This window comes from Citrus sinensis, chromosome 4 (assembly GCF_022201045.2).
Source record: "Citrus sinensis cultivar Valencia sweet orange chromosome 4, DVS_A1.0, whole genome shotgun sequence".
NCBI classification, from domain to species: domain Eukaryota; kingdom Viridiplantae; phylum Streptophyta; class Magnoliopsida; order Sapindales; family Rutaceae; genus Citrus; species Citrus sinensis.
Genome location: NC_068559.1, coordinates 22,944,509 through 22,966,393, shown reverse-complemented (window position 1 = coordinate 22,966,393; position 21,885 = coordinate 22,944,509). Strand labels below are relative to the sequence as shown.

Sequence of the window (21,885 nt, the reverse complement as noted above, 5' to 3'; positions counted from 1 at the left end):
TTTCTCCATGCTGGTTAATGCTGGACCAAAGAAATTAAAATTAATAAGAACCATAAGGATTTCAATATTTGAGTCACAATATCATTTATTACTCATTTATTAAATAATGTATTTCATATCTTATAAAATTACTTAATCATCATCTAATCAATGCAATTAAAACTTAAATATTGGAATATCTAGAATTGCTCTAAAATTAAACAGTCAGCATGAATTAGTAGTTATCGTGACATATAAGAGTTTTCAATACACGTATCTAGTAACATGCTGTCTATAATATAATAGAACAACGGAACAAAATTAGTGTAAAATAATTTGGTTTCATCGTTATTGGTTTTCTCTGGTTCTGACGACCGCGATGTTAGGAAATTGGTGGGTGAAGCAGGACCGCAGCTAAAATGAAATTGAAAATAAAATAAAGAACAAGCACAATAGAGGACACAAGAAATTACGTGGTTCGACTTTTAGCCTACATCCACGGGCGAAGACGGAAGAAAATATTTTACTAGTGAAAATGAGTTACAAGTATTGTAGTATTTTAGCTCACTTCCTAAAACCCGAATACACCCAAACTCTCTAACTCACTAGACACTCAAGAGTTTATTAAACTCTTAAAACTCTCAACACTCAAGAAAGCAATACTTCTCTCTCGATGGATTTGAATGCAAATGAATTAGGGAGCTCTTCCTTTTATAGCTAAAAAAATGCTATTAAATTAATATATATATGTATATATTTCAAATGTAGTTACCAACTTCTTCTTTTTCTCCATTTGGATGGCACCATTTTCTTTGGCCGGCTGCACCATTTTCTTCTTTCAAATGTCAAACTGTAATACCCTAGGCGAATCCCACATCGGCAAAGCACGGGAGAGATGCTGGGTTTATAAGGGGTGATCCACACCTTAATTGGCAAGACGCATTTTGGGGTGTATGGGCGCCCCAAGAACAAATCCGTGCGGGCCTTGTTAAGGCCCAAAGTGGACAATATCTTGCCAGGTCTGGGTTGGGTCATGACATTATGGTATCAGAGCGGTTCCGCGTGTCCTCTTGAGCGATGGTGGGGCAAACCTCAGCGAGGACGCTGAGTCCCCAAGGGGGGGTGTATGTAACACCCTAGGCGAATCCCACATCGGCAAAACACGGGAGAGATGCTGGGTTTATAAGGGGTGATCCACACCTTAATTGGCAAGACGCGTTTTGGGGTGTATGGACGCCCCAAGAACAAATCCGTGCGGGCCTTATTAAGGCCCAAAGCGGACAATATCTTGCCAGGTCTGGGTTGGGTCATGACACAAACCCTTCTAGATGCAGCCATGCCGAACACTTCTAGATGCAGCCAACTTTGACATCCTCCCACTTGGAGATTAAATTGAAAAACAATCAATCTCCACACTATCCTTTCTGCTTCGCCATAATCATGTTGCCTACGTTTCTGCTAGGCCACAAGAGGATCTACTCCAGACAAACTTATCAGTATTTATCGGCTTGGTCAAAACATTTGCTAGGTTCTCTTTGGTATGGATTTTCTGCAAATCCACACTTCCATCTTCCACTACTTCACGAACGAAGTGATACTGGACTCCTATGTGCTTTGTCCTGGAATGAAAGGCTGGATTCCTTGCAATGTGCAAGGCACTCTGACTGTCACAAAATACAGAAATTTTCTCTTGTCCGTGCTTGAGCTCCTCCAATAACTTTTGTATCCAAATAGCTTCCTTGCAAGCTTGTGTAGCTGCCATGTACTCTGCTTCTGTTGTAGATAAAGCTACAACGGTCTGCAGTTTCGAAACCCAGCTTACAGCTGCTCCCGCAAGTGTAAACACATAACTAGTAGTGGATTTCCTTTTATCAAAGTCTCCTGCAAAATCTGAATCCACATAGCCCCTGACAGTAAACTCTGATCCTCCATAACATAATGCAACATCTGAGGTTCCTCTGATGTATCTCAGAATCCTCTTCACAGCTATCCAATGCTCTCCACCAGGATTCGCCATGTATCGACTGACTGCTCCCACTGCTTGTGCAATGTCCGGTCTAGTACATATCATAGCGAACATCAAACTTCCCACTGCTGATGCATACGGTACTCGAGACATCTTCTTCCTCTCTGCTTCATTGCTAGGACACATACTTAAGGATAATTTGAAATTAACAGGAACTGGGGTAGAAATTGACTTACAATCTTGCATGTTGAAGTGCCGCAAGATTTTCTTCAAATAATTCTTCTGCGAAAGCCAAATCTTCTTGTTATTTCTGTCTCGGTGAATTTGCATCCCTAGAATCTTGTTTGTTGGTCCCAAGTCCTTCATTTCAAACTCTCTAGCCAACTGTGCTTTCAATTCTTGGATTCGATCTTTGTTGGGACCTGCTACCAACATGTCATCCACATACAACAACAAAATGATGAAATCATTATCTTAAAACCTCTTGTAATCTGCACAATGGTCTGAACTGAGTCTGTTGTATCCAAGGCTCATAATGAAGGAATCAAATCTCTTATACCTACACCTCGGCGCCTGTTTGAGACCGTATAGAGATTTGTTCAACTTGCAAACCAAGTTCTCATTTCCTATTTCTGCAAAACCTTCTGGTTGGAGCATATAAATTTCTTCTTCAAGTTCTCCATGAAGAAATGCAGTTTTAACATCTAACTGCTCTAAATGTAGGTCAAATGTAGCACACATTGCCAAGACTATTCTGACTGTTGTGAGTCGAACCACCGGAGAAAATATCTCGTTGAAGTCAATACCTTCTTTCTGAGCATATCCTTTCACTACCAGTCTCGCACGATACCGCTCCACTTGGTCATTGCCATCACGTTTGATCTTGTAGACCCATTTGTTTCCAATGGCTTTTCTTCCACGTGGTAGTGGTATAAGTTCCCATGTCTTGTTCTTGTGTAGAGCTTCAATTTCTTCCTGCATTGCTGTCATCCACAAAGCAACATCTGAGCTGTTTAAAGCTTCATGGAAAGTTGAAGGCTCTCCATCCTCTGTTAGAAGACAGTATGCAATGTTGATCTCTGTGACATACTCCGAGTGCCACGTTGGCGGTCGTCTCTCACGAGTTGACCGACGAACTTCTGGAGCCTCGGACTCAACTGGTTCTTGTTCCTCGTGCTCTGATGCTGCTTCAGAAGAATCTGAATCTTCTAGATTATTTTCGACATATACCGGCACAGTCTCTGACTTTTCTTTTACAGTGCCATCATCTTCATCTTTTCTTTGCAGTTGATCTTCTACAAAAATAACATCTCTGCTGATGACGATCTCGTGGGCAGTAGGGTCCCACAGACGATACCCCTTTACTCCATCAGCATACCCCAAGAAAATATATATTCTAGATTTTGGATCCAGCTTTGTTCTTTCTTGGGCATTGTACATCACGTACACAGGACATCCAAATGCATGTAGGTAGGAATAATCAGTTGGCTTTCCAGTCCACATCTCCATCGCCGTCTTCAACCCAATAGCTGTAGATGGCGACCGATTTACTATATAACAGGCAGTTTTGGCTGCTTCTGCCCAGAATGAATTGGGTAGACCAGCAGTCCTCAACATAGCTCTTATTTTTTCTGTAAGAGTTCTGTTTATCCGCTCCGCTACTCCGTTTTGTTGAGGAGTGTATGCCACTGTGAACTGCCTCTGAATACATTCTTGCTTACAGAAAGCAAGAAACTCGCCGTCTGTATACTCTCCACCATTATCTGTCCTCAAGCACTTGATCTTTTTACTAGATTCAAGTTCCACCCGCGCTTTGTATTCTTTAAACACAGGAAATACATCTGACTTTTTCTTAATTGGATACACCCAACATCTTCTGGAATAATCATCAATAAAAGTCACCATGTACTTTGCACCTCCCATGGATATATCCGGTGATTCCCAAACATCAGAATGAATCAAGTCTAGAATGCATTTACTTCTAGCAATAGATCTACTGAATTTTAATCTATGCTGCTTACTTGTAACACAATGCTCGCAAAATAGTAAACTTATCGATTTGAGCCCCGGAAGCAATTTTCGCTCAGAGAGAATCTTCAAGCCTTGTTCTGACATGTGGCCAAGTTTGAGATGCCACATCATCGTTGACTCTTCTCCATTTGATGTGACACACGCATCAGCCTCCTGTAGTGTTTCTCCTTTAAGCATGAATAGATTAGCACCGATCTTTTCTTCCTTCATCAATACAAGCGCTCCTTTAACGATCTTCATAATTCCATTCTCCCCATGAGTTTTGCACCCATGATTGTCTATTTGTCCCAAAGACAATAGATTTTTCTTCAGGCCGTTGACATGTCGTACCTCCCCAATTGTGCGAATTGTACCATCAAACATTTTTATTTTGATAGTACCAATACCAGCGATCTCCAAGGCATGATCGTTACCCATATATACAGATCCTCCTGAAATAGGTTCATATGTATGGAACCATTCTCTCCTAGAGGTCATGTGCCAGGTAGCTCCTGAGTCTATAAGCCAGACATCAGAAAGTCATTTTTTGCCTTCTGAAATAGTTGTTGCCTCACTGTAGAGAATTTCGCCATCATCCGAGGTACTTGCTACACACCCCTGAGCATTTGATTACTCGGGTTCTTTGCCCTCTCTTCTCTTCTGGTTACTCCAACATTCTTTCTTGACGTGCCCTTTCTTGCCACAGTTGTAGCATTTAACATTCTTCTTACTTCTGGATTTTGATCTACCCTGATTTTGACTCCCACTGGGGCCACGTTCCGTTGATCTCCCTCTCGTCACCGATAACGCCTCCGCTTGCTGCGAACTTGCTTGTCTGTTTTCCTTATTTTTCCGCCTGCTCTCCTCATTTAATACGGAGGCTGCAACATCGTCGAAAACTAGACTCTCCACTGGATTGTTGTTCGTCAGGTTGATGATGAGTTGATCATACGAATCTGGTAGACTTTGAAGTAGAAGCTTTGCACGTTCATTTTCCTCTATATTATGACCCAACGTTGTGAGTTGTGAAAATAGAGTCTTCAATGTATTGATGTGGTCGGTCACCATTGTAGATTCTGTCATTCGAAGAGTATAGAGTTTTCTCTTCAAGAAGATTTTGTTGTGTAGTGACTTGGCCTCATACAATTTTGTGAGAGTATCTCATATTTCCTTCGCCGTATTTTTCTCTGCCACACTAGATAATACTCCATCCGCAAGTGCCAAGTGTAGATCAGAAATGGCATTACCGTCTACCTCGTTCCACTTGTCATCAGTTATCTCCATGGGCCTTTCTCCAATTGCTGCCAAACAATTATTTTTCCTCAATACAGCTTTCATCTTCATTTTCCACAACGAAAAATTATTTCTATTAAACTTCTCAATTTCATACTTTGCCGCCATTTTGTTGATGAATATTGCACACAAGCTAGTATACCACCTTGAATAGTTGTGAGTATGTGTGAGAATGCACACCAGAAAAGTTCCCAGGAAAGACTGGAGGGGTCACAATGGTCCCACTTAAAACCCAGACTCCTTAAGCTCTTATCGCCTTTGTGACAGAACTTTCCTAGACATGTACAAAATCACACAGTTGCTTTACTCACACCACTATTCCTTGCTTTGCACCGCAAAATTCTTGGATCGCTTCCACCGTTTCACGTGAATAGTACCGTATACATGAATAATATCGTATACGTGAATAGTACCGTATGCCGTATACGTGAATAGTGTCGTATGCCGTATACGTGAATAGTGTCATATGCCGTATACGTGTACAGTGCCCCCTTACGTGAACAGTTCCTGACTCTAAAAATACAACCAATAGCTCTGATACCACTGTTAGGAAATTGGTGGGTGAAGCAGGACCGCAGCTAAAATGAAATTGGAAATAAAATAAAGAACAAGCACAATAGAGGACACCAGAAATTACGTGGTTCGGCTTTTAGCCTATATCCACGGGCGAAGACAGAAGGAAATATTTTACTAGTGAAAAGGAGTTACAAGTATTGTAGTATTTTAGCTCACTTCCCAAAACCCCAATACACCCAAACTCTCTAACTCACTAGACACTCAAGAGTTTATTAAACTCTTAAAACTCTCAACACTCAAGAAAGCAATACTTCTCTCTCGATGGATTTGAATGCAAATGAATTAGGGAGCTCTTCCTTTTATAGCTAAAAAATGGCTATTAAATTAATATATATATGTATATATTTCAAATGTAGTTACCAACTTCTTCTTTTTCTCCATTTGGATGGCACCATTTTCTTTGGCCGGCTGCACCATTTTCTTCTTTCAAATGTCAAACCCTTCTAGATGCAGCCATGCCGAACACTTCTAGATGCAGCCATGCCGAACACTTCTAGATGCAGCCAACTTTGACACGCGAGGATGAACTTTGATTCCATCGTCAATATTGCAGAGCCGTAGCTACTCTCCTCTGGTGCTTTGCCTTTATTGTGCGTGAATTAGGGCGGTCTGCACATTATAGCATTCGGGAAACAAATACGAGCAGGGAGTGATATCGTATTAGAATTCCAATTTAATTTCTAATTTACGATCAACAGTCTACATTGTAAGCAGAAATTACAAATCTGACTCAGAAAAAAACGAGATTAACACAAACCCCCCTAAAAATAAAATTTGAAACGGAGAGTCGGAGAGGCTGACCTTGATCCCATCGTTGATATTGTAGACCCCTTCATGATCCAAGAGATTTCCTTCGCTTTGCCTTTTCCGCTTCGGGAAAGGTCTTCAATTTGGTTTAGGATTAGTGTTCCAAGTAAACTGAAGTTTAGTTTCCGCCTTTTAAGGTTGCCAATTGTCGAATAAATACAAACATCCAAAACTAAAACAAATAACAAAAACATAAGAGTAATAATAATAATAATAATAATAGTAGTAGTAAATCAAATACGGGGAGAGAAACAGATACAGAAGCACACAAAAACAGGTAACCAACAAACTATCACATAGAATACCTTTAATGCCAAAGGTTGCAAGAAAATGGCATTGGAAAACCAATCATTGTGTCCAAGCGTCTCTTCTTTCACATTCAAAGCATAACTAGGCTTCACATGACAAAACTGAAACCTTCCCCTCTAAACAATTGCACTAAATCATTATCAAAGAGCGAACAGCCAACAAATGCAACATCCTTTATGGCCAAACAGATACTAACCTTGGACAATGAGTACCTGACAATGAGTACCTTAAGAACTCCATGTCTCAATCCAGCTATAACCAGGGTCTTTCAAAACTTGTTTTTCTGTCATTCCCCTCCTCACTATAGCAGCACTTTCCCAACAGCCGTCCTCAGAATACACCTTTGACAACAAGACATGAGCAGCATCATTCTTAGGAAGCAATAGGAGTAGCTTCTCAGAAGCCCATTCTCCTAATTCTTTATTACCATGTATCCGACAACCACTAAGCAAGGATCTATAAACGGTAGGCGAAGGCTGAAAAGGCATGATTTCAATTACATGTTTGGCATCTTCAAGGTATCCATTTCGTGATAACATATCAACTAAGCAACCATAACAATCCGGAGATGGTTGCATTCCATACTGTGAGTCCATTGATTTGAACAGTAGACAGCCTTTGTCAACAAGACCCTTATGACTGCAGGCTGACATTACAGAAACAAATGTTGCTTGGCTAGGCTGTAGATTAGCCAACTTCATTTTGTCAAATATTTCCATTGCTTCAGAAACAAGACCGTGATGGGCATATGCCATAATGAAGGTATTATATACAATCACATCATTGGAATTAAAAGACTGATCAAAAGCCATTCCTGCACCTTTAATGTCCCCGCATTTTGCATAAGCATCTATAACTGCACTAGCAACGTAAACCTCTGTATCAAATCCCAATTTAATAACAAATGGATGTATAGATTTAGTTCGTTGATAAGCTCCAATAGCAGCACAACTGTTTAGAATTGTGCCCAAAATATACTCATCAGGCTTCTCACCAGCTTCTACCAGAGAGTAGAAAATTGTGACAGCTTCATGATTATGGCCTTGATGCACCAATGCAGACATCATAGCACCCCAAGATGCCATATCTAATCTCTCTGCTCCATTAAAAAACTCAAAAGAATTATCTAATTGTCCAAAGTTAACATAACTTTTAATCAAAGTACTACAAATATATCCACAAGAAGAAAAACCAGTCTTAATAATAGCACCATGTATCTGCACAACCATTTGCTGGTTTTCAGACCTACAACAAGTCTCTACAACATAGAAGAAAGTACATCCATTTACCTCAACACCTGATTCCCATATATTACAAAATGTCTTTAGAACATCTGCGTCACAACAATTAAAACAATACCCTGAAAGTAGCTCATTCCACGTGGTTATGTTTTTGTAACTAACGTTGTCAAACACTGAATGTGCCATCTCCACTGCCCCACACCTACAGAACATATAGATTAATGAGCTTGTAACATTTTCCCCATCAAGAAATCCACAATGCAATGCAAGGCACTGTAACTGAAGCCCAAGATCCAGATCAAGTAGTTTTCCACATTGTCTAAGTAATATTGAGAAAGTTACATGGTTAGGCCTACTGCCTGATAGGATAAACTTATGGAACAAGCTTGCAGTTTGTCCTGGATTCTTATTTTCAGAGAAACCTCCGAAGAGAGTATTCCACGATATAACATCTTTATCAGCCATCCTTTCAAAAACCTTGAAAGCATAGTCCATTCCACTACTTTTAATGTACATATCTATAAGAGCATTCACTATTGAGATACTACATTCAACCTCACTCCGAATGATCAGTCCATGAATCTGTCTCCCAATATCAAAATCAGCCACAAGGGAGCACCCCTGGAGGGCATTTATTAAGGTGTATTTGTCCATGGTTATTCCTTCAAATAGCATTGAAGATACAACATTCAGTGCTTCAAAGCCATACCCACAATGTGCATACCCTCCAATCATAGCATTCCAACAGCCAACATCATCACTGCTTAAGCTATAAAAGACCCGCTCTGCAGCTGCAACATCCCCCAACTTAGCATAAAAATTCAACACAGAACAACCTACAAAAGGATTCTTCTCAATTCCAATTTTCAAGGCAAAACAATGAATAGAATAACCGAATTCACTGGCTCCCATACTAACACACGCTTTCATAACACTTCCTACAGCAAACTCATTTGGCATAAACCCATTGGTTGTCATGTCCACATACATTTTTAAACCCATATCGAGCTCTCCATTTTGAATTGCAGCGGAAACAATCAAAGTCCAAGAAACAAGATTTCTCTCAGCCATTTCATCAAACACCCTAAGTCCACAGCCAAAAAATCCACGTTTCGAGTACGCTGTGATCAGATTATTTTGCAAGAAAATGTCATTGGTGAATCCCAACTTGACAATATGGCCATGGACTTGAGTTCCAAGGACACGAGATTTTAAATTCTCAGACAGTGAAAGGGATTTAGCCAGGAAAGTTGGGTCTTTCCTCAAAAAGGAGTCAGAGCAAAATTGATTGTTACCACAGAGTCTATGAATTCGTTTCCTGGTTGCGTGGAAGTGGCATGAAGGCTTGTCTGCAAAAAGAAAGGCACGTTTTAAGATTCTCATTTGCCAAGATTACGGCCATACAACACGCAACTTGCTTCAACTTTGTCATTGACCATAACCACCATCATCAACGGTGGAATGCAATTGACTCCAGTTGACGGGAGGAAAAATTTTGATAACGCGCGCACAAACCCTTTCGTGAAATGTGAATACGAGTCTTTGTTTACTATTGCAGAGGGCCTTCTTTCAAAAGTTTACATTACGCCCGCCCTCCGGCTTTCTCGGGTCTTACAAGTAAAAAGCATCTTTTAGCGTTTATTATAGATTGGTTAACTAAACAAATAAAGTGTTGGCTCCACTGGCAATAGAGTCCCTTTAAGTGGCTTGATTGAGCTTGTTTTTTAGTTTGAGTCGCAAAAAAGTTATCTTTGTTAGGAGAATCTGTGCCTCTCGGTTCAAGCAGGAACTTCTAGTCTGAGTTGTGTTACGAGCTTAAAAGTGTCTCCCACAGTTAGGGCCTTCTCCAAAATACCTCGTGGTCAAAATAAAAAAAAAATAATAATAAATTAGTTAACTGAAACTTTGCCTCAGAGGAAGCGTGTTCGAGTCCTGGGAGTTGCAATCAATATTTTTATTTCCTTTCATAATTACGAGTATTTATTCTCTCTCATAATTACGATTTAGTATAAAAATAGTCAGGCCTTCTTGATATCGTGGGGGATAGAATGTGAGTTATGCAATAATAGAATTGATTTTAAATTAGTCCCAATATATTTATAACTTTTTTATTGTCTGTATCATTAAACTTATTGTTGTAAGGATCATAGTAATGGGTAAAGCTATTTTAACCCAAAAAAAAAAAAAATTATGGATATACCGATTCATGGTGCAAAGTCTGAGGAATTGAATGAATGTATTCTCATTGTTATAGATGACGAAGATGACGGTGATAATGAGAATAATAAGAGACGCAACATGAATAAGAATCATCCATCAACTTCTTCATTGCATTAATTTTATTATCACAAATAACTTGCTAAAAAACATTACAAGCTATGTATGTCAGCAGGGGTCTGGCTCTCAATGACGGCTACGCATATGGTTTTTTCTCGGCTTTATACCTGCCTTTATTTATTCTCTAGTCTTGGTTTATCTCCGTCTTAGTTTATGCTGGATCAAGAAAATAGATTAAACAGTTAGCACTTAGCATGAGTTAATAATCATTGTCTATAAGAATTTACAATGACGAACTGTGACACAAATGTAGTAAAACTATTATATAATACAGCAAGAAACAAATCGGAGTAAAACTCACTTGGCACAATTAGTGGTTTTGGAGATGGGAATGTCAATTTGAACACCACACTTGGAAGGAAGTGAAGAGGCTGCATTTTCTTTGATGTTGGGGTTGCGAGCAGCAGCTGCCTTAACACAGTCGCACGCTGCACGTCTGTCAGCAGTGGTGGGAGTTATGGCCTTGAGATTCTTCAACCCATCACAGCAGGCAGCCGCTGGATTTCCCCCGCCCATCAAGTAAGGAATGCAAGACGCCAATGATGAGTCTTCTTGCCCACAAGTAATAGCAGCCTCTCCTGGCTTCGCAGCCAATAATTGAACCATGGCGAACACCACCAGCATTGAGATAACAGCACCACCCTTCTTCATTTTCGCTGCTGCTTTTGATTTTATGTGATTAATTTCCGAGTGTGTACTCAAGTAGATGGATTGAATGGCAAGCTGAAATCGGTCGGTATTTATAGAGTAGTGGAACTAAATAAAGTTGGAAGTTGTGTCATGGCATAACTGAAGCAGTTGCATTATTTTATCTTGTTCTTTCAAAAGGGTAATGAGGAAAGGCACCTCTGATGGGCGATATATGGCATGTTATAAGCATAACCAACTCCATCTCTTGTATCCTTCGGGCAATTCTTGACCTTTTTTTTATTACTTACAATTAGATACCCATTTATACCTACAATCGGAAATCTATCGTGACTTTCTTATCTTTGTTGCGCTTTTAAGATAACCCGAACATTGTATCCTTACTGATAGAGGAATCTTGACTTCTAGGGTTAGGAATACCAACTCTATTATGGGCTTGATAAATTTTGTTGAATACGTTAGAAAACACTACAAAAGTTTTAATGCGACGCTCGTTTAATAATGATCTATCAAATGACAGATGGCAGATTTAATAAGTCTTATAACGAGTTCTATAATCTTTTTATTTTAAATTTTTTAACTCTCATTAATATTAGCTTCATTGTTCGCAATCGCACACTCATCAAATTTGACAATCAATATAATTAAATGGATGCACTACCTCTCTTGTCCTACAAAAATTTTCTCGCACAACACCAATTTAGCTCTAGCCAATTGTCCGTATTCTTCTCTTCTAAGACATTATCAAAGACATGATGCACCCGTGCAATTACGACTGCGTATGCTTTGAACTTTGCTTTAGCTCAAACATTAGCACATCTCTTTCATTTTTAGGGCAAAGCTTATGTTACATTGGCTGTAACAAACAACCAGTATATTTGGGTGGTTGGATTTTGATATTTTTTAATCCAATGGATGAAAATAACTTTAACCTAAAACAAGGTATGGGTGTAATAGCTTTTTACGAAATTTTTTATTTTGAATCACATATTTGCTTTTTTTTTTTTCAAGTAAGTCTTCATTAATTTTGTATAACCAAATGACTTTGTTAACCATCTCTTCTACATTTATTCTTAAAATTTTTTAAAGTTTTTACTATATTTTTATAAAGATCTAAATAATTATCATATTCATAAATATTTACAAATTTTGAATATATATTTGCATATGCATTTATAATTTCTTATCTCTCCTAAGAATTAACTAGATTATATGTATGTATGTATATAAAATTTAAATTTAGCATCTTGAATTATAAGAGATATTATATGTCATAAATATGTTATGACTCTAATAAATTACTAGAAATATGTTACAATGAATAAATCATTAGAACCTCTAATAATTTCACAAAATATATAAATTAATGAGTTATCACATTCTAACTATATACAAAGAGGATTTTCTCATGAAAGATTTTAATCCTTTGATCCGATCAATGATTCGGATATGCAGGAAAATAATCAATTAAATTGAATTTCACTATATTTATTAAATAAATTAGGAAACTCAAATTTATTTATAAATGATATAGAAAAAGTAAACGATACCACATTCTAGCTATATACAAAGTGGATTTTCTTATGAAAGATTTTAATCCTCTGATCCAATCAATGATTCGTACATGCAGGAAAATAATCAATTAAATTGAATTTCGCTATATTTATTAAATAAATTAGGAAACCCAAATTTATTTATAAATGATATAGAAAAAGCAAATAAAATATTATAAATTAATAATTTTAATGAAGAAAACATAAATCAAATTAAAAAGTTAGGAGATCAAATGAGTAAAAAATTTAATAAAGTTAAACAATTAATAAAAGACTTCACATTGAAGATCATGATATATTAAAGTAAGAAATTGTTAATATAATAAATAAAAACTTAATAAATATAAGATTAAATAAGTTAGAGATTCAATTAGATAAAATAAAAACTTGGTACTGAACTTGCTATAAATATAAATAAAAAACATGGTACTGAATTTTCTATAAATATAAATAAAAAACTTTAAAAAAATGAAGTGCTATTGCAGTGTAGTTTGGGGTTCAAAATAAAACTTTAAAACTTATTGACTTTTTCATAATTATTAACTTTTTTAAGGATTCAAAAATTTATAGTTGTGACGTACAGCTGATCTGTTGATGTAACATGAGCTCTGCCCATTTTTAGCTGCCCACTTGCCAAGAGTTGTATGGACCTTTTCCATCGAACTCCATGTCTAAACTTCAACATCAAAGAAGAGTTAAAGACTCAGTCAGATTCAGTTGGGGAGTTTGGTATAAAAATAAATAAATAAATAAAAGTAAAGGACAGGAGAGGAAATGAAAAGAAAGAAGAGGAATAAATAAATTGAGATTGATTTTTTTTTTCTTCTCATTTTCTCCCATCTATCTTTTTTAATTCTCTCCTTTTTGTATTTCGTCCAACCAAACACGCGCTACAAATGTGTATAAAATGATATGCCCTAATTCATACAAGAGAATTATAGCCATAACTAAGGTTGGTAATGGGATGGGGATGGGACGAGGTTTATCGACCTCAGTCCTGTCCCGTATATGCAAGTATGATAAAAAAAAAAAAATCACATTCTCATCCCTTTATTTTTTTGGGATAAAAATTTGTCTTAATTCTATCTTATTAAATATTATATTTCATCCCATTATCTTGAACAATTCCAAATGTAAATAAATAAATTTTGACTTTTTTTTAAGAATCATCATAATTCAATTCAATATAGCATAAATCTTAAATAAATACAAAGTATAATAATCAAATAATCATTTTATTTTGAGTACATACATGTTCGAATACAATTTTATACTGATATTTTTTATTTTTCTGTTTGCTTCCATTCACATTAATATTAAGACTTACTTTTGAAAACTATAGTTTGGACAGTAACCAACTTTAGCCATGTTAAAATATCCAATAATTCAATAATATAATAATAAATCAAAATAACAATGGGATGAGACATGATTTGTCAATTCCGGTACAGTCACATATATGTAAATAGGATAAAAAAAATCTCAATCTTGTTCCTTTATTTTTTTAAGATAAAAATATGTCTAATCCCATTTTAAACGAGACGGGATCCTGCGATGAGAAAATTAACATCCCTAACCATCGCATTAATTAATTTATTTTTTTACCATACTTACAATTTTCTCACACCTCTTAAGCTAACCTAAAAATTTCAGCGTGCTATAAAAATTTTGAGAATTTAATATAATGTTAAAGACCAGTAATGAAATGAAAATTTTGGTGAGACGTAACGCTGGATTTGATGTAGCATAAACTAGAATGATTTTAAAGACCCATTGAACATATCTCAAGGATTGAAGCAACCCCTCGTGTTTAGAGGGTAAGAAACATTAGTTTGACCTCGACACATAAGTGATTTTATTAAAATTTATCCACTGATCTTCACTTAATGAGTTTGTACATATTTATACTAAGCTTTAAATTTATTTATTTATTATTTTTAAATAGAGAGATGAATAAAGTTTAAATCATATCTTATTCTCAACCTCCTCTAAAATTTAAACTCAAGTGGTGAGTTAAATAAAATAAAACAATAATCAGGCAGCGGCCATAATATGCTTCGATAGAAAGAGACGACTTTTATTGTTATTTTTTTTAATTTCTTAGCATGCGAAACCTAAAAGAAAGTGAGAAATGAGGAATTTATAAAAAAATTTCTTGAATTAAACAGGCAATAAATGTTTTTGTTAGGTGGTAAGCAAGCAACTGGGGAATGTAGTACCCAATTTAATTTTACAATTCAAGCTTTAAAGCTAAGCTAAGCAATGTCTAATTATAAAATCTAAAAATAATACGAAGGCAAAAGCGGAGCCCCCCAAAAACCTCGCTGCCTATTCAACTCTCTGCTAAAACCTCTCTTCACCTCACCTCGGCTTCAAAAAGAATAACTTTCATTACAAAAAAAAAAAAAAAAAAGAACCTTTAAGAGATTTTTAACATTCAATTCAATTTCAATTAATGGCAGCTTGGAAAATTTTGAGAGATTTTTCATACAGAAGAGTAATTTCATCGACACTCGGACGCTCCAGGCATTGCTTCTCCTCCTCCTCCTCCTCCTCTTCTGCTGCGTACGCCACCCCGAAAATCCCTCACTTTTCCAAACGAGTAAGGGTTTCTATTTATTGTTAATTTTTATTTTTTAAGATTACAAATGCATGATTGTATTCTGAAGTGGAGTGTAATATATGCTTATTTATTTATTTATCTGTTATTAATTTTTTTGGGCATTGTAGGGGAGATTATTGACGGGAGCCACCACCTTAGGTCTGGTTATAGCTACTGGAGCTTATGTGAGTACCGTGGACGAAGCAACTTTCTGGTAATTCTTTCGCACATTATTACATACATTCTATTTTTTTGCTTCAATGATACACTTAATACTTGTGATAATTATATTAGGTTTCTTATGTAAAGTCCAGTGCTTGTTGGAGGATTGTATTGGTCCTTGAAAATGATTGTCACTGTTAGAGTCCTATAGGGTTTTCTAGCGTAGCATTGGAAATGGGAATTCATAAGTATTTATTTAAATGTGATACCCAATTATGGGAATCGATAATTAGATATGGTTTCTTTGCCAAAAATTGAAAAGCTAGTATCTTGCTTTTATGAATAAATAATGCGAATCGAGTCCATTCCTGGGTAACCAAGTTTGATTTAGCTGTGTTGACTTACTCAAGTTTTGTGATCCTAGACGGTGAACTTGTTAGTGCTTCATTTTTCACAGTGGCTGGCTATTCTCGGCTACAAAACTTGTCAACCCATTCTTTGCTCTTCTAGATGCTGAAGTTGCTCACACACTAGCTGTCTCAGCCGCTGCTCGCGGATGGGTTCCAAGGGAGAAAAGGCCTGACCCGGCGATTTTAGGGCTGGAAGTTTGGGGAAGGAAGTTCTCCAACCCTTTAGGTCTTGCTGCTGGTTTTGATAAAAATGCTGAAGCTGTTGAAGGTCTACTTGGGTTGGGTTTTGGCTTCGTAGAGGTTGGTTCTGTAACCCCTGTTCCACAAGAGGGTAATCCAAAGCCACGTATCTTCAGATTGCGTCAGGAAGGGTGAGTAGCCATATCTAACTCACTTCTTCTCTATCTGAACTGCAGGAAGTTTCTTTTTTGTTCAAAATACAGTTAAAATATATTGTGTGGTTGAGAGAAAGTTAGGTGGACGCACAAAAACACAACTGTTGAATCTTCATGAAATGCAAATTATTTTGGACTTTGGTCTCTGTCTGTGCGGACTTGAACCTATGATCTGAGCCTTAATAACAAGTTTTAGGGCTTGGAATTGATTTTTCTTTTTCCCCTTTCATCCCTCTCCTTTTTCTCATTCTTGTACTTATGTGACTTCATTTTTTGTGGCCAGTGCTATAATCAATCGATGTGGCTTTAATAGTGAAGGCATTGTTGCTGTTGCGAAGCGTTTGGGTGCCCAGCATGGTAAGAGGAAGTTGGATGAAACTTCACGCACTTCATCGTCCCCCAATGATGAAGTTAAAGCTGGGGGTAAAGCTGGCCCTGGCATTCTTGGAGTCAATATTGGAAAAAATAAGACTAGTGAAGACGCTGCTGCAGATTATGTACAAGGGGTTCATACATTATCCCAGTATGCTGATTACTTGGTAGACATACCGTTCATCCTTACTGGAGTTCCTATTCCTCTTGCATATGCTATCATCATAATTTTCTGATTCAAAAGAGATTTTGGGTATCTATATGCTGGCCCTTGCGAATTTGTTAAATATGCTGATTTTCAGAGTTGCAGTAAGCTGCGATGTAAATATCTTGTTTTCTTAGCTTGAAGTGCAGATTAGGAAGATTGATTCTGGATAGCTTCAATATTCTTTCCGTTAACACATTGATAGATATTGTGATCTAACTTATCTATTGTCTCCAGTTAAGTGAACTTTTTTAATTGAGTATTGATGTGAGAATCAGCGCTGACAGAAAAAGTTCTCCCATCAGGCCCCGCCCTCCTCTTTCCCTCCAGCAACCCAAACCAAAGGCCACATAAAAAAAAAAAAAAAAATGCAAGCAGCTCCTATTACTTTACTTTTGGCACCAATAGCCACAACCTTCCATCATGTCGTCGTGTTACTCACTTGGAAAAATTTTCCCATTATGTGCTTCCTTTCAGCACCATGATGTGAATTAATTTCTGAACTAAATAGGTGATACATCTATTTATTTATTTATTTATTTTCATGTTTGTTCCTTTGTAGGTCATTAATGTTTCATCTCCAAATACGCCAGGATTGCGTATGCTTCAGGGAAGAAAACAATTAAAAGACCTTGTAAAGAAGGTTTAGCTCTTTGTCATGAACTTACTGTTTTCTTCATCTGATTTACCTTATTTCTGATGCAAAGTTGAGTTTCTTAAACTTTCTATTTTAAAACAAGGTTCAAGCTGCTCGTGATGAAATGCAATGGGGTGAGGAGGGTCCGCCACCACTGCTTGTGAAAATTGCTCCAGACTTGTCCAAGGAAGACCTTGAGGATATTGCTGCAGTATGTACATGCTCGTATTAATTATGTTTTTTTCCACTCCTCACATTCTTACAGTTGTTCTCTGTCTCAATAGGTTGCTGTTGCACTCCGCTTAGATGGATTGGTAAGTTTCTTCCATTACATATTATCTTTGCTCCTTTACTCGAAATGTTAATACTTCTGTTTTTAAAACTCTTGATGTCTTCAATTACATGTTGTTTATTTTATGCTCTGTATTTTGTAATATATTTATATCCTTCACCAGTAGTTACACATAATTTAACCCATAATTTACTGAATTTAAATTGTCCATAGTTTAGTGGTTTCAGAGGGTGAAATTTTTGTTGCGCCTTATTTTTGTTGCCTTCGCTAGTAATGTCCAAGATGTTTGCCGAATTAGAGGTCTATCTCTCAAAGCATGCACCATAAGAAAGTGGAATGTGGTTATTCATTTGTATGTTTTTCTTTCATTCATTTTATTTGGATTATTTTGCATGGTAAGAGGAGACATCTTTAACTGCATATCTAGGTGGTTATCTTTATCTATTTGATCATGCTGAGAATACTAGCATTAATGTTTGGCTAATAGATTTACTAGGCTGTATTTTATAATAGTCTCAGGCCTCACTAATGAGGTATTACAAACTGAGAGATGTTTATTGGCTCCATATACAAAACTGATCTATGCATAAGAGTTTTTTGGAAAATAGATGAAGCGACACATTATTAAAAGTTAAAAATTTCCTCAATCGGTTGGATCATTTTTAAGACTATTTCTGTGACCTTTTTAAAATGGAGAGTGGTTATTTGCCTAGTTTCTTGTGGATTGTCTGATACACAGTTAATGGTTATTTGGTTATGAGTGGTTTATTTTATACTTATTGGTTTCTAATCTTAATTAATTGGTAGGAAGTCTTGTTGAAGTATTATCTTCTTTATCAATAATGAATTAGCTTTTGTTCCCTCTACTCGCCTTCTATAAAGAATTCATAGAGGTTAGAGTGGGAAAAATTCACGCGCTTCTTTTAATGATGAGCTTCCATTAAATTTCTCTATCCCAAGCTGCTAGGAAGCCTCGGTGAAACTTTCTTTTTCATAAAAACCATTTCTAACTTTTTATCATCATATATATCTGTTTAATTCTCTGTAGCTTAGCTGATACAACCTTTTTATATATTAAACTTCCATTTTAGTCATTCTTCACGAGTGTTTTTTACTGCATTATTCATACGTACTGTCGAAGATGTTGTTTTCACTACCATGACAGCCAGAACTGCTCCTGTTTAACAGCCTGTTGAATTTTATATCCCAACACTTGGATTGTAGAATAACCATCCTATCAAACAATGGTTTCCTACATTTATGCATCTTTGTTTTGCTCTGTGTGAAATAAATTTGCTTTATGTTTCTCTATAAAGGGTTACCATAAGTTAATTATGTTGTTTTTAGTTTTCTGTCCGTGATGTCAGAAATTATGATCAAGAGTTATAACGGTGGTGAAATTAAACTTAAGTTGTGCTCTCTTGAGACAAGATTTGCTTTGTGAAATTAACACTTTAATTGATATTTTAGAATAGAAAATGAGATCTATTTATGATCTTCTTTAGGGTCTTTGTTCTTTCGCTTAAATTTTAGAGAACTCACAATAATTTGATTCTTCTAGATGCATATTTGTATGTCATAAATCATTAACTAAATGCCCCTCATATAGTTAATTCTCTTTTAATTTGTGTTAAAAGTTGACATTCGTATTATGTTTAATATGTAATTGGTAATGCATTTTTGGTTGATTGACTCGTGATGTTAAAGTTGTGCGATTTTCTGAACTTTCATTTTGAGAAAGCATTTCAATTTTTGTGTAGATCATATCAAATACAACTATTTCAAGACCAGATCCTGTCAGTAACAACCCAGTGGCTAAGGAAACTGGTGGTTTAAGCGGGAAACCTCTGTTGAGTTTGTCAAACAATATCTTAAAGGAGATGTATCTCTTGACAAGGGTATACTGGCTATTCTTATGGTATCTTTACTTTATTACCCATAAGCTGCCTTTTGTTGGAAAATATAGCGAAGATTATTTCATGTTCAAAACCATAAGAAGTGATTTTTTCATAAGACTCAAAATACATTCAACATTCCCCCAACCCCCCCCCCCCCCCTTTTTCTCTCCTCCCCCCAAACTAAATAGTGGGAAAAAAAAATTTAGAGCAAAAAGGGATTAGAAAAAAGAATTGATTTTTCAGTTGTTTGTCGGCACTTAACAACTGTAGGATGTAAGTATTTTTGTGCCTTCTTCATTGCAAATTCAAATGCCTCAAAGAAACAATGGAATATGAAAAAGAAAGATGAGGCATCCTTCTTGTAGACAAAAATGAACAATAAAAGAAGTAATCAAAACCAACAAAAGATAACAACCTAAATTAGATGGGAAAGAAAATCATCTTCCAGAAAAGGTATGAGTTGCTTCACCAACCGTCTATACCTTGTAGTTTTCTTTCCTTAAGGGACTTGCCCATTATTGATTATTTCATACTTACAATTTCCATAGTTTTTCTGATATTTTTTATTTCATGCTATGAATTTGACAGTGTCTATTTATCTTTGACAGGGAAAGATTCCTCTAATTGGCTGCGGGGGTATTAGCAGGTAAAATCAACAAAAACCTCGTTGTAGTATCTGCTCTCTGAAAATCTCTCATTCTCTAATCTTGGTTTGTTTATGTTTGATTCAGTGGAGAGGATGCTTACAGAAAGATACGAGCTGGAGCAACTCTTGTTCAGCTTTACACAGCATTTGCCTATGGGGGACCAGCTCTTATTCCTCAAATAAAGGTACTGCTCTACTGAGTTTCAAAAGTTGGGAGTATGGATCAAAATAACATTATACAATTGCTGTTAGTGTGTAGCAGAGAATGCATTAAACAGCTTTTTAACAATGTTTCGAAACCTGGACCATTGACTAATCTCTATAAGTCATTAATAGGTACTATTATTTTAATGGGGTGGAGTTTAGACGTCATGCATATATTTTACATATTAACTAGTCAATGCTTGAAAAATGTGAGAATTCATTCAGAAAAACTGTAACAAGACGGCAGAATTATTTTTATTATTGTCTTTTTTTTTTTAACCAAATACTTTTAACATTGAATTGTAACAAAACTTCTGTAATTGCTCTCATGTTGCACGTATTAGACATAGTGTAGTAAGTTCTTCTGTGTGCTCGGAAGTGCCTGAATTATCCTTGATATTTATTAATGTTTATCGTCCGTTTATTTAATTCCTGAAATGTGTTCTCCTTTAGGCTGAACTGGCTGAGTGCCTAGAAAGAGATGGTTTTAAGTCTATCATTGAGGCAGTAGGTGCAGATTACAGATAATTGCGGCGTGCGTGTTAGCTCCACAGAATGAATATTGAGCCCGCCTTTTTGATGTGCAAGAAGGACCACACATGAACAGATTCTGTATCTAATTGATTTGCTAAGCAATTTTTTACACATTTAGAGTTTTACTGTAGTTTTAGTTTCCACCTGTTTCTTTTTTATCTTCTCCCCCCTCCCCCCTCCCCCCTTTTTCTGAGGTTGAGTTGAAATGTTAACCTGTAAAATATGAGAAATTTAGAAATGATTTGTCAGGACTTTAATCTCTTTTCTGGTGCTCCCGGCTATTCATTCAAAGTTGGAACAGAGTTTTCATGGCAGGCAGTAGTTTTTGGAAACTATATACGAGGCTTTCCATGTACTGTATGTTATGATGAATGTGGGCTTTCCATGTGTAGTGCACCTGAGTGGTGCCATTGTGGTTTATTTTATTTCTTTTAAATTCCTTCAAAATGATTTTCTGTTTGTGCCAATTTTCCAATAGAAATACTGGGGATATAAATTTTTACACAAGTCGTTGTGACAGTGCCAAAACTATTGTCTCATATCCCACATTTTTGCAGGAATTATTAAAAAAAAAAGATGGGATATGAGGCAATATTGTCACGGCATTAATTTTTGTAGAAAGACAGAGTTTGCTTTTGTAGCATAATTGATTTACACTAAAGATAATGATTAATCTTTGTTTTCTTGAATTTTTCGTGTGTCCAATGACACATGTATGGACAATAAAAAATAATAAAACAACAATGCCACAATGGTAATGATATCCTTTAAATATTGGAAATTAATATTTAATCTCTTTAATTGTAAAT

General features: G+C 36.3%; 3 protein-coding genes across 5 annotated transcripts; 1 reads left to right on the top strand and 2 right to left on the bottom strand.

Annotated features, from left to right (window-relative positions):
- Positions 1-5,788: 5,788 nt before the first annotated feature.
- Positions 5,789-9,809, bottom strand: LOC102623086 (pentatricopeptide repeat-containing protein At3g09040, mitochondrial-like). 3 transcript variants are annotated; one of them, XM_025101543.2, is made up of 4 exons: positions 7,137-9,809; positions 6,937-7,056; positions 6,626-6,803; positions 5,789-6,433 (listed from the first exon to the last, which is right to left on the bottom strand). In XM_025101543.2, exon 1 carries the CDS (start codon positions 9,562-9,564, stop codon positions 7,168-7,170), a length of 2,397 nt encoding a protein of 798 aa, XP_024957311.1. In that variant the 5' UTR covers positions 9,565-9,809; the 3' UTR covers positions 5,789-6,433; positions 6,626-6,803; positions 6,937-7,056; positions 7,137-7,167. The 3 variants fall into 3 exon arrangements, with proteins under 3 accessions (XP_024957311.1, XP_006484505.1, XP_006484504.1); XM_006484442.4 differs by having other exon boundaries at positions 6,937-7,796; positions 7,935-9,809; XM_006484441.4 differs by having other exon boundaries at positions 6,937-9,809.
- Positions 9,810-10,480: 671 nt separating this feature from the next.
- Positions 10,481-11,239, bottom strand: LOC102623087 (non-specific lipid-transfer protein A-like). The gene is made up of 2 exons (XM_006484518.3): positions 10,820-11,239; positions 10,481-10,674 (listed from the first exon to the last, which is right to left on the bottom strand). Exons 1-2 carry the CDS (start codon positions 11,167-11,169, stop codon positions 10,665-10,667), a joined length of 360 nt encoding a protein of 119 aa, XP_006484581.1. The 5' UTR covers positions 11,170-11,239; the 3' UTR covers positions 10,481-10,664.
- A 3,616-nt stretch (positions 11,240-14,855) lies between these two features.
- On the top strand, positions 14,856-21,390 carry LOC102623757 (dihydroorotate dehydrogenase (quinone), mitochondrial). Its single transcript, XM_006484443.3, has 11 exons — positions 14,856-15,321; positions 15,450-15,535; positions 15,941-16,264; positions 16,572-16,827; positions 17,428-17,508; positions 17,606-17,713; positions 17,787-17,816; positions 19,555-19,692; positions 20,301-20,338; positions 20,424-20,523; positions 20,996-21,390. Exons 1-11 carry the CDS (start codon positions 15,175-15,177, stop codon positions 21,068-21,070), a joined length of 1,383 nt encoding a protein of 460 aa, XP_006484506.1. The 5' UTR covers positions 14,856-15,174; the 3' UTR covers positions 21,071-21,390.
- The last annotated feature ends 495 nt before the right edge of the window (positions 21,391-21,885 follow it).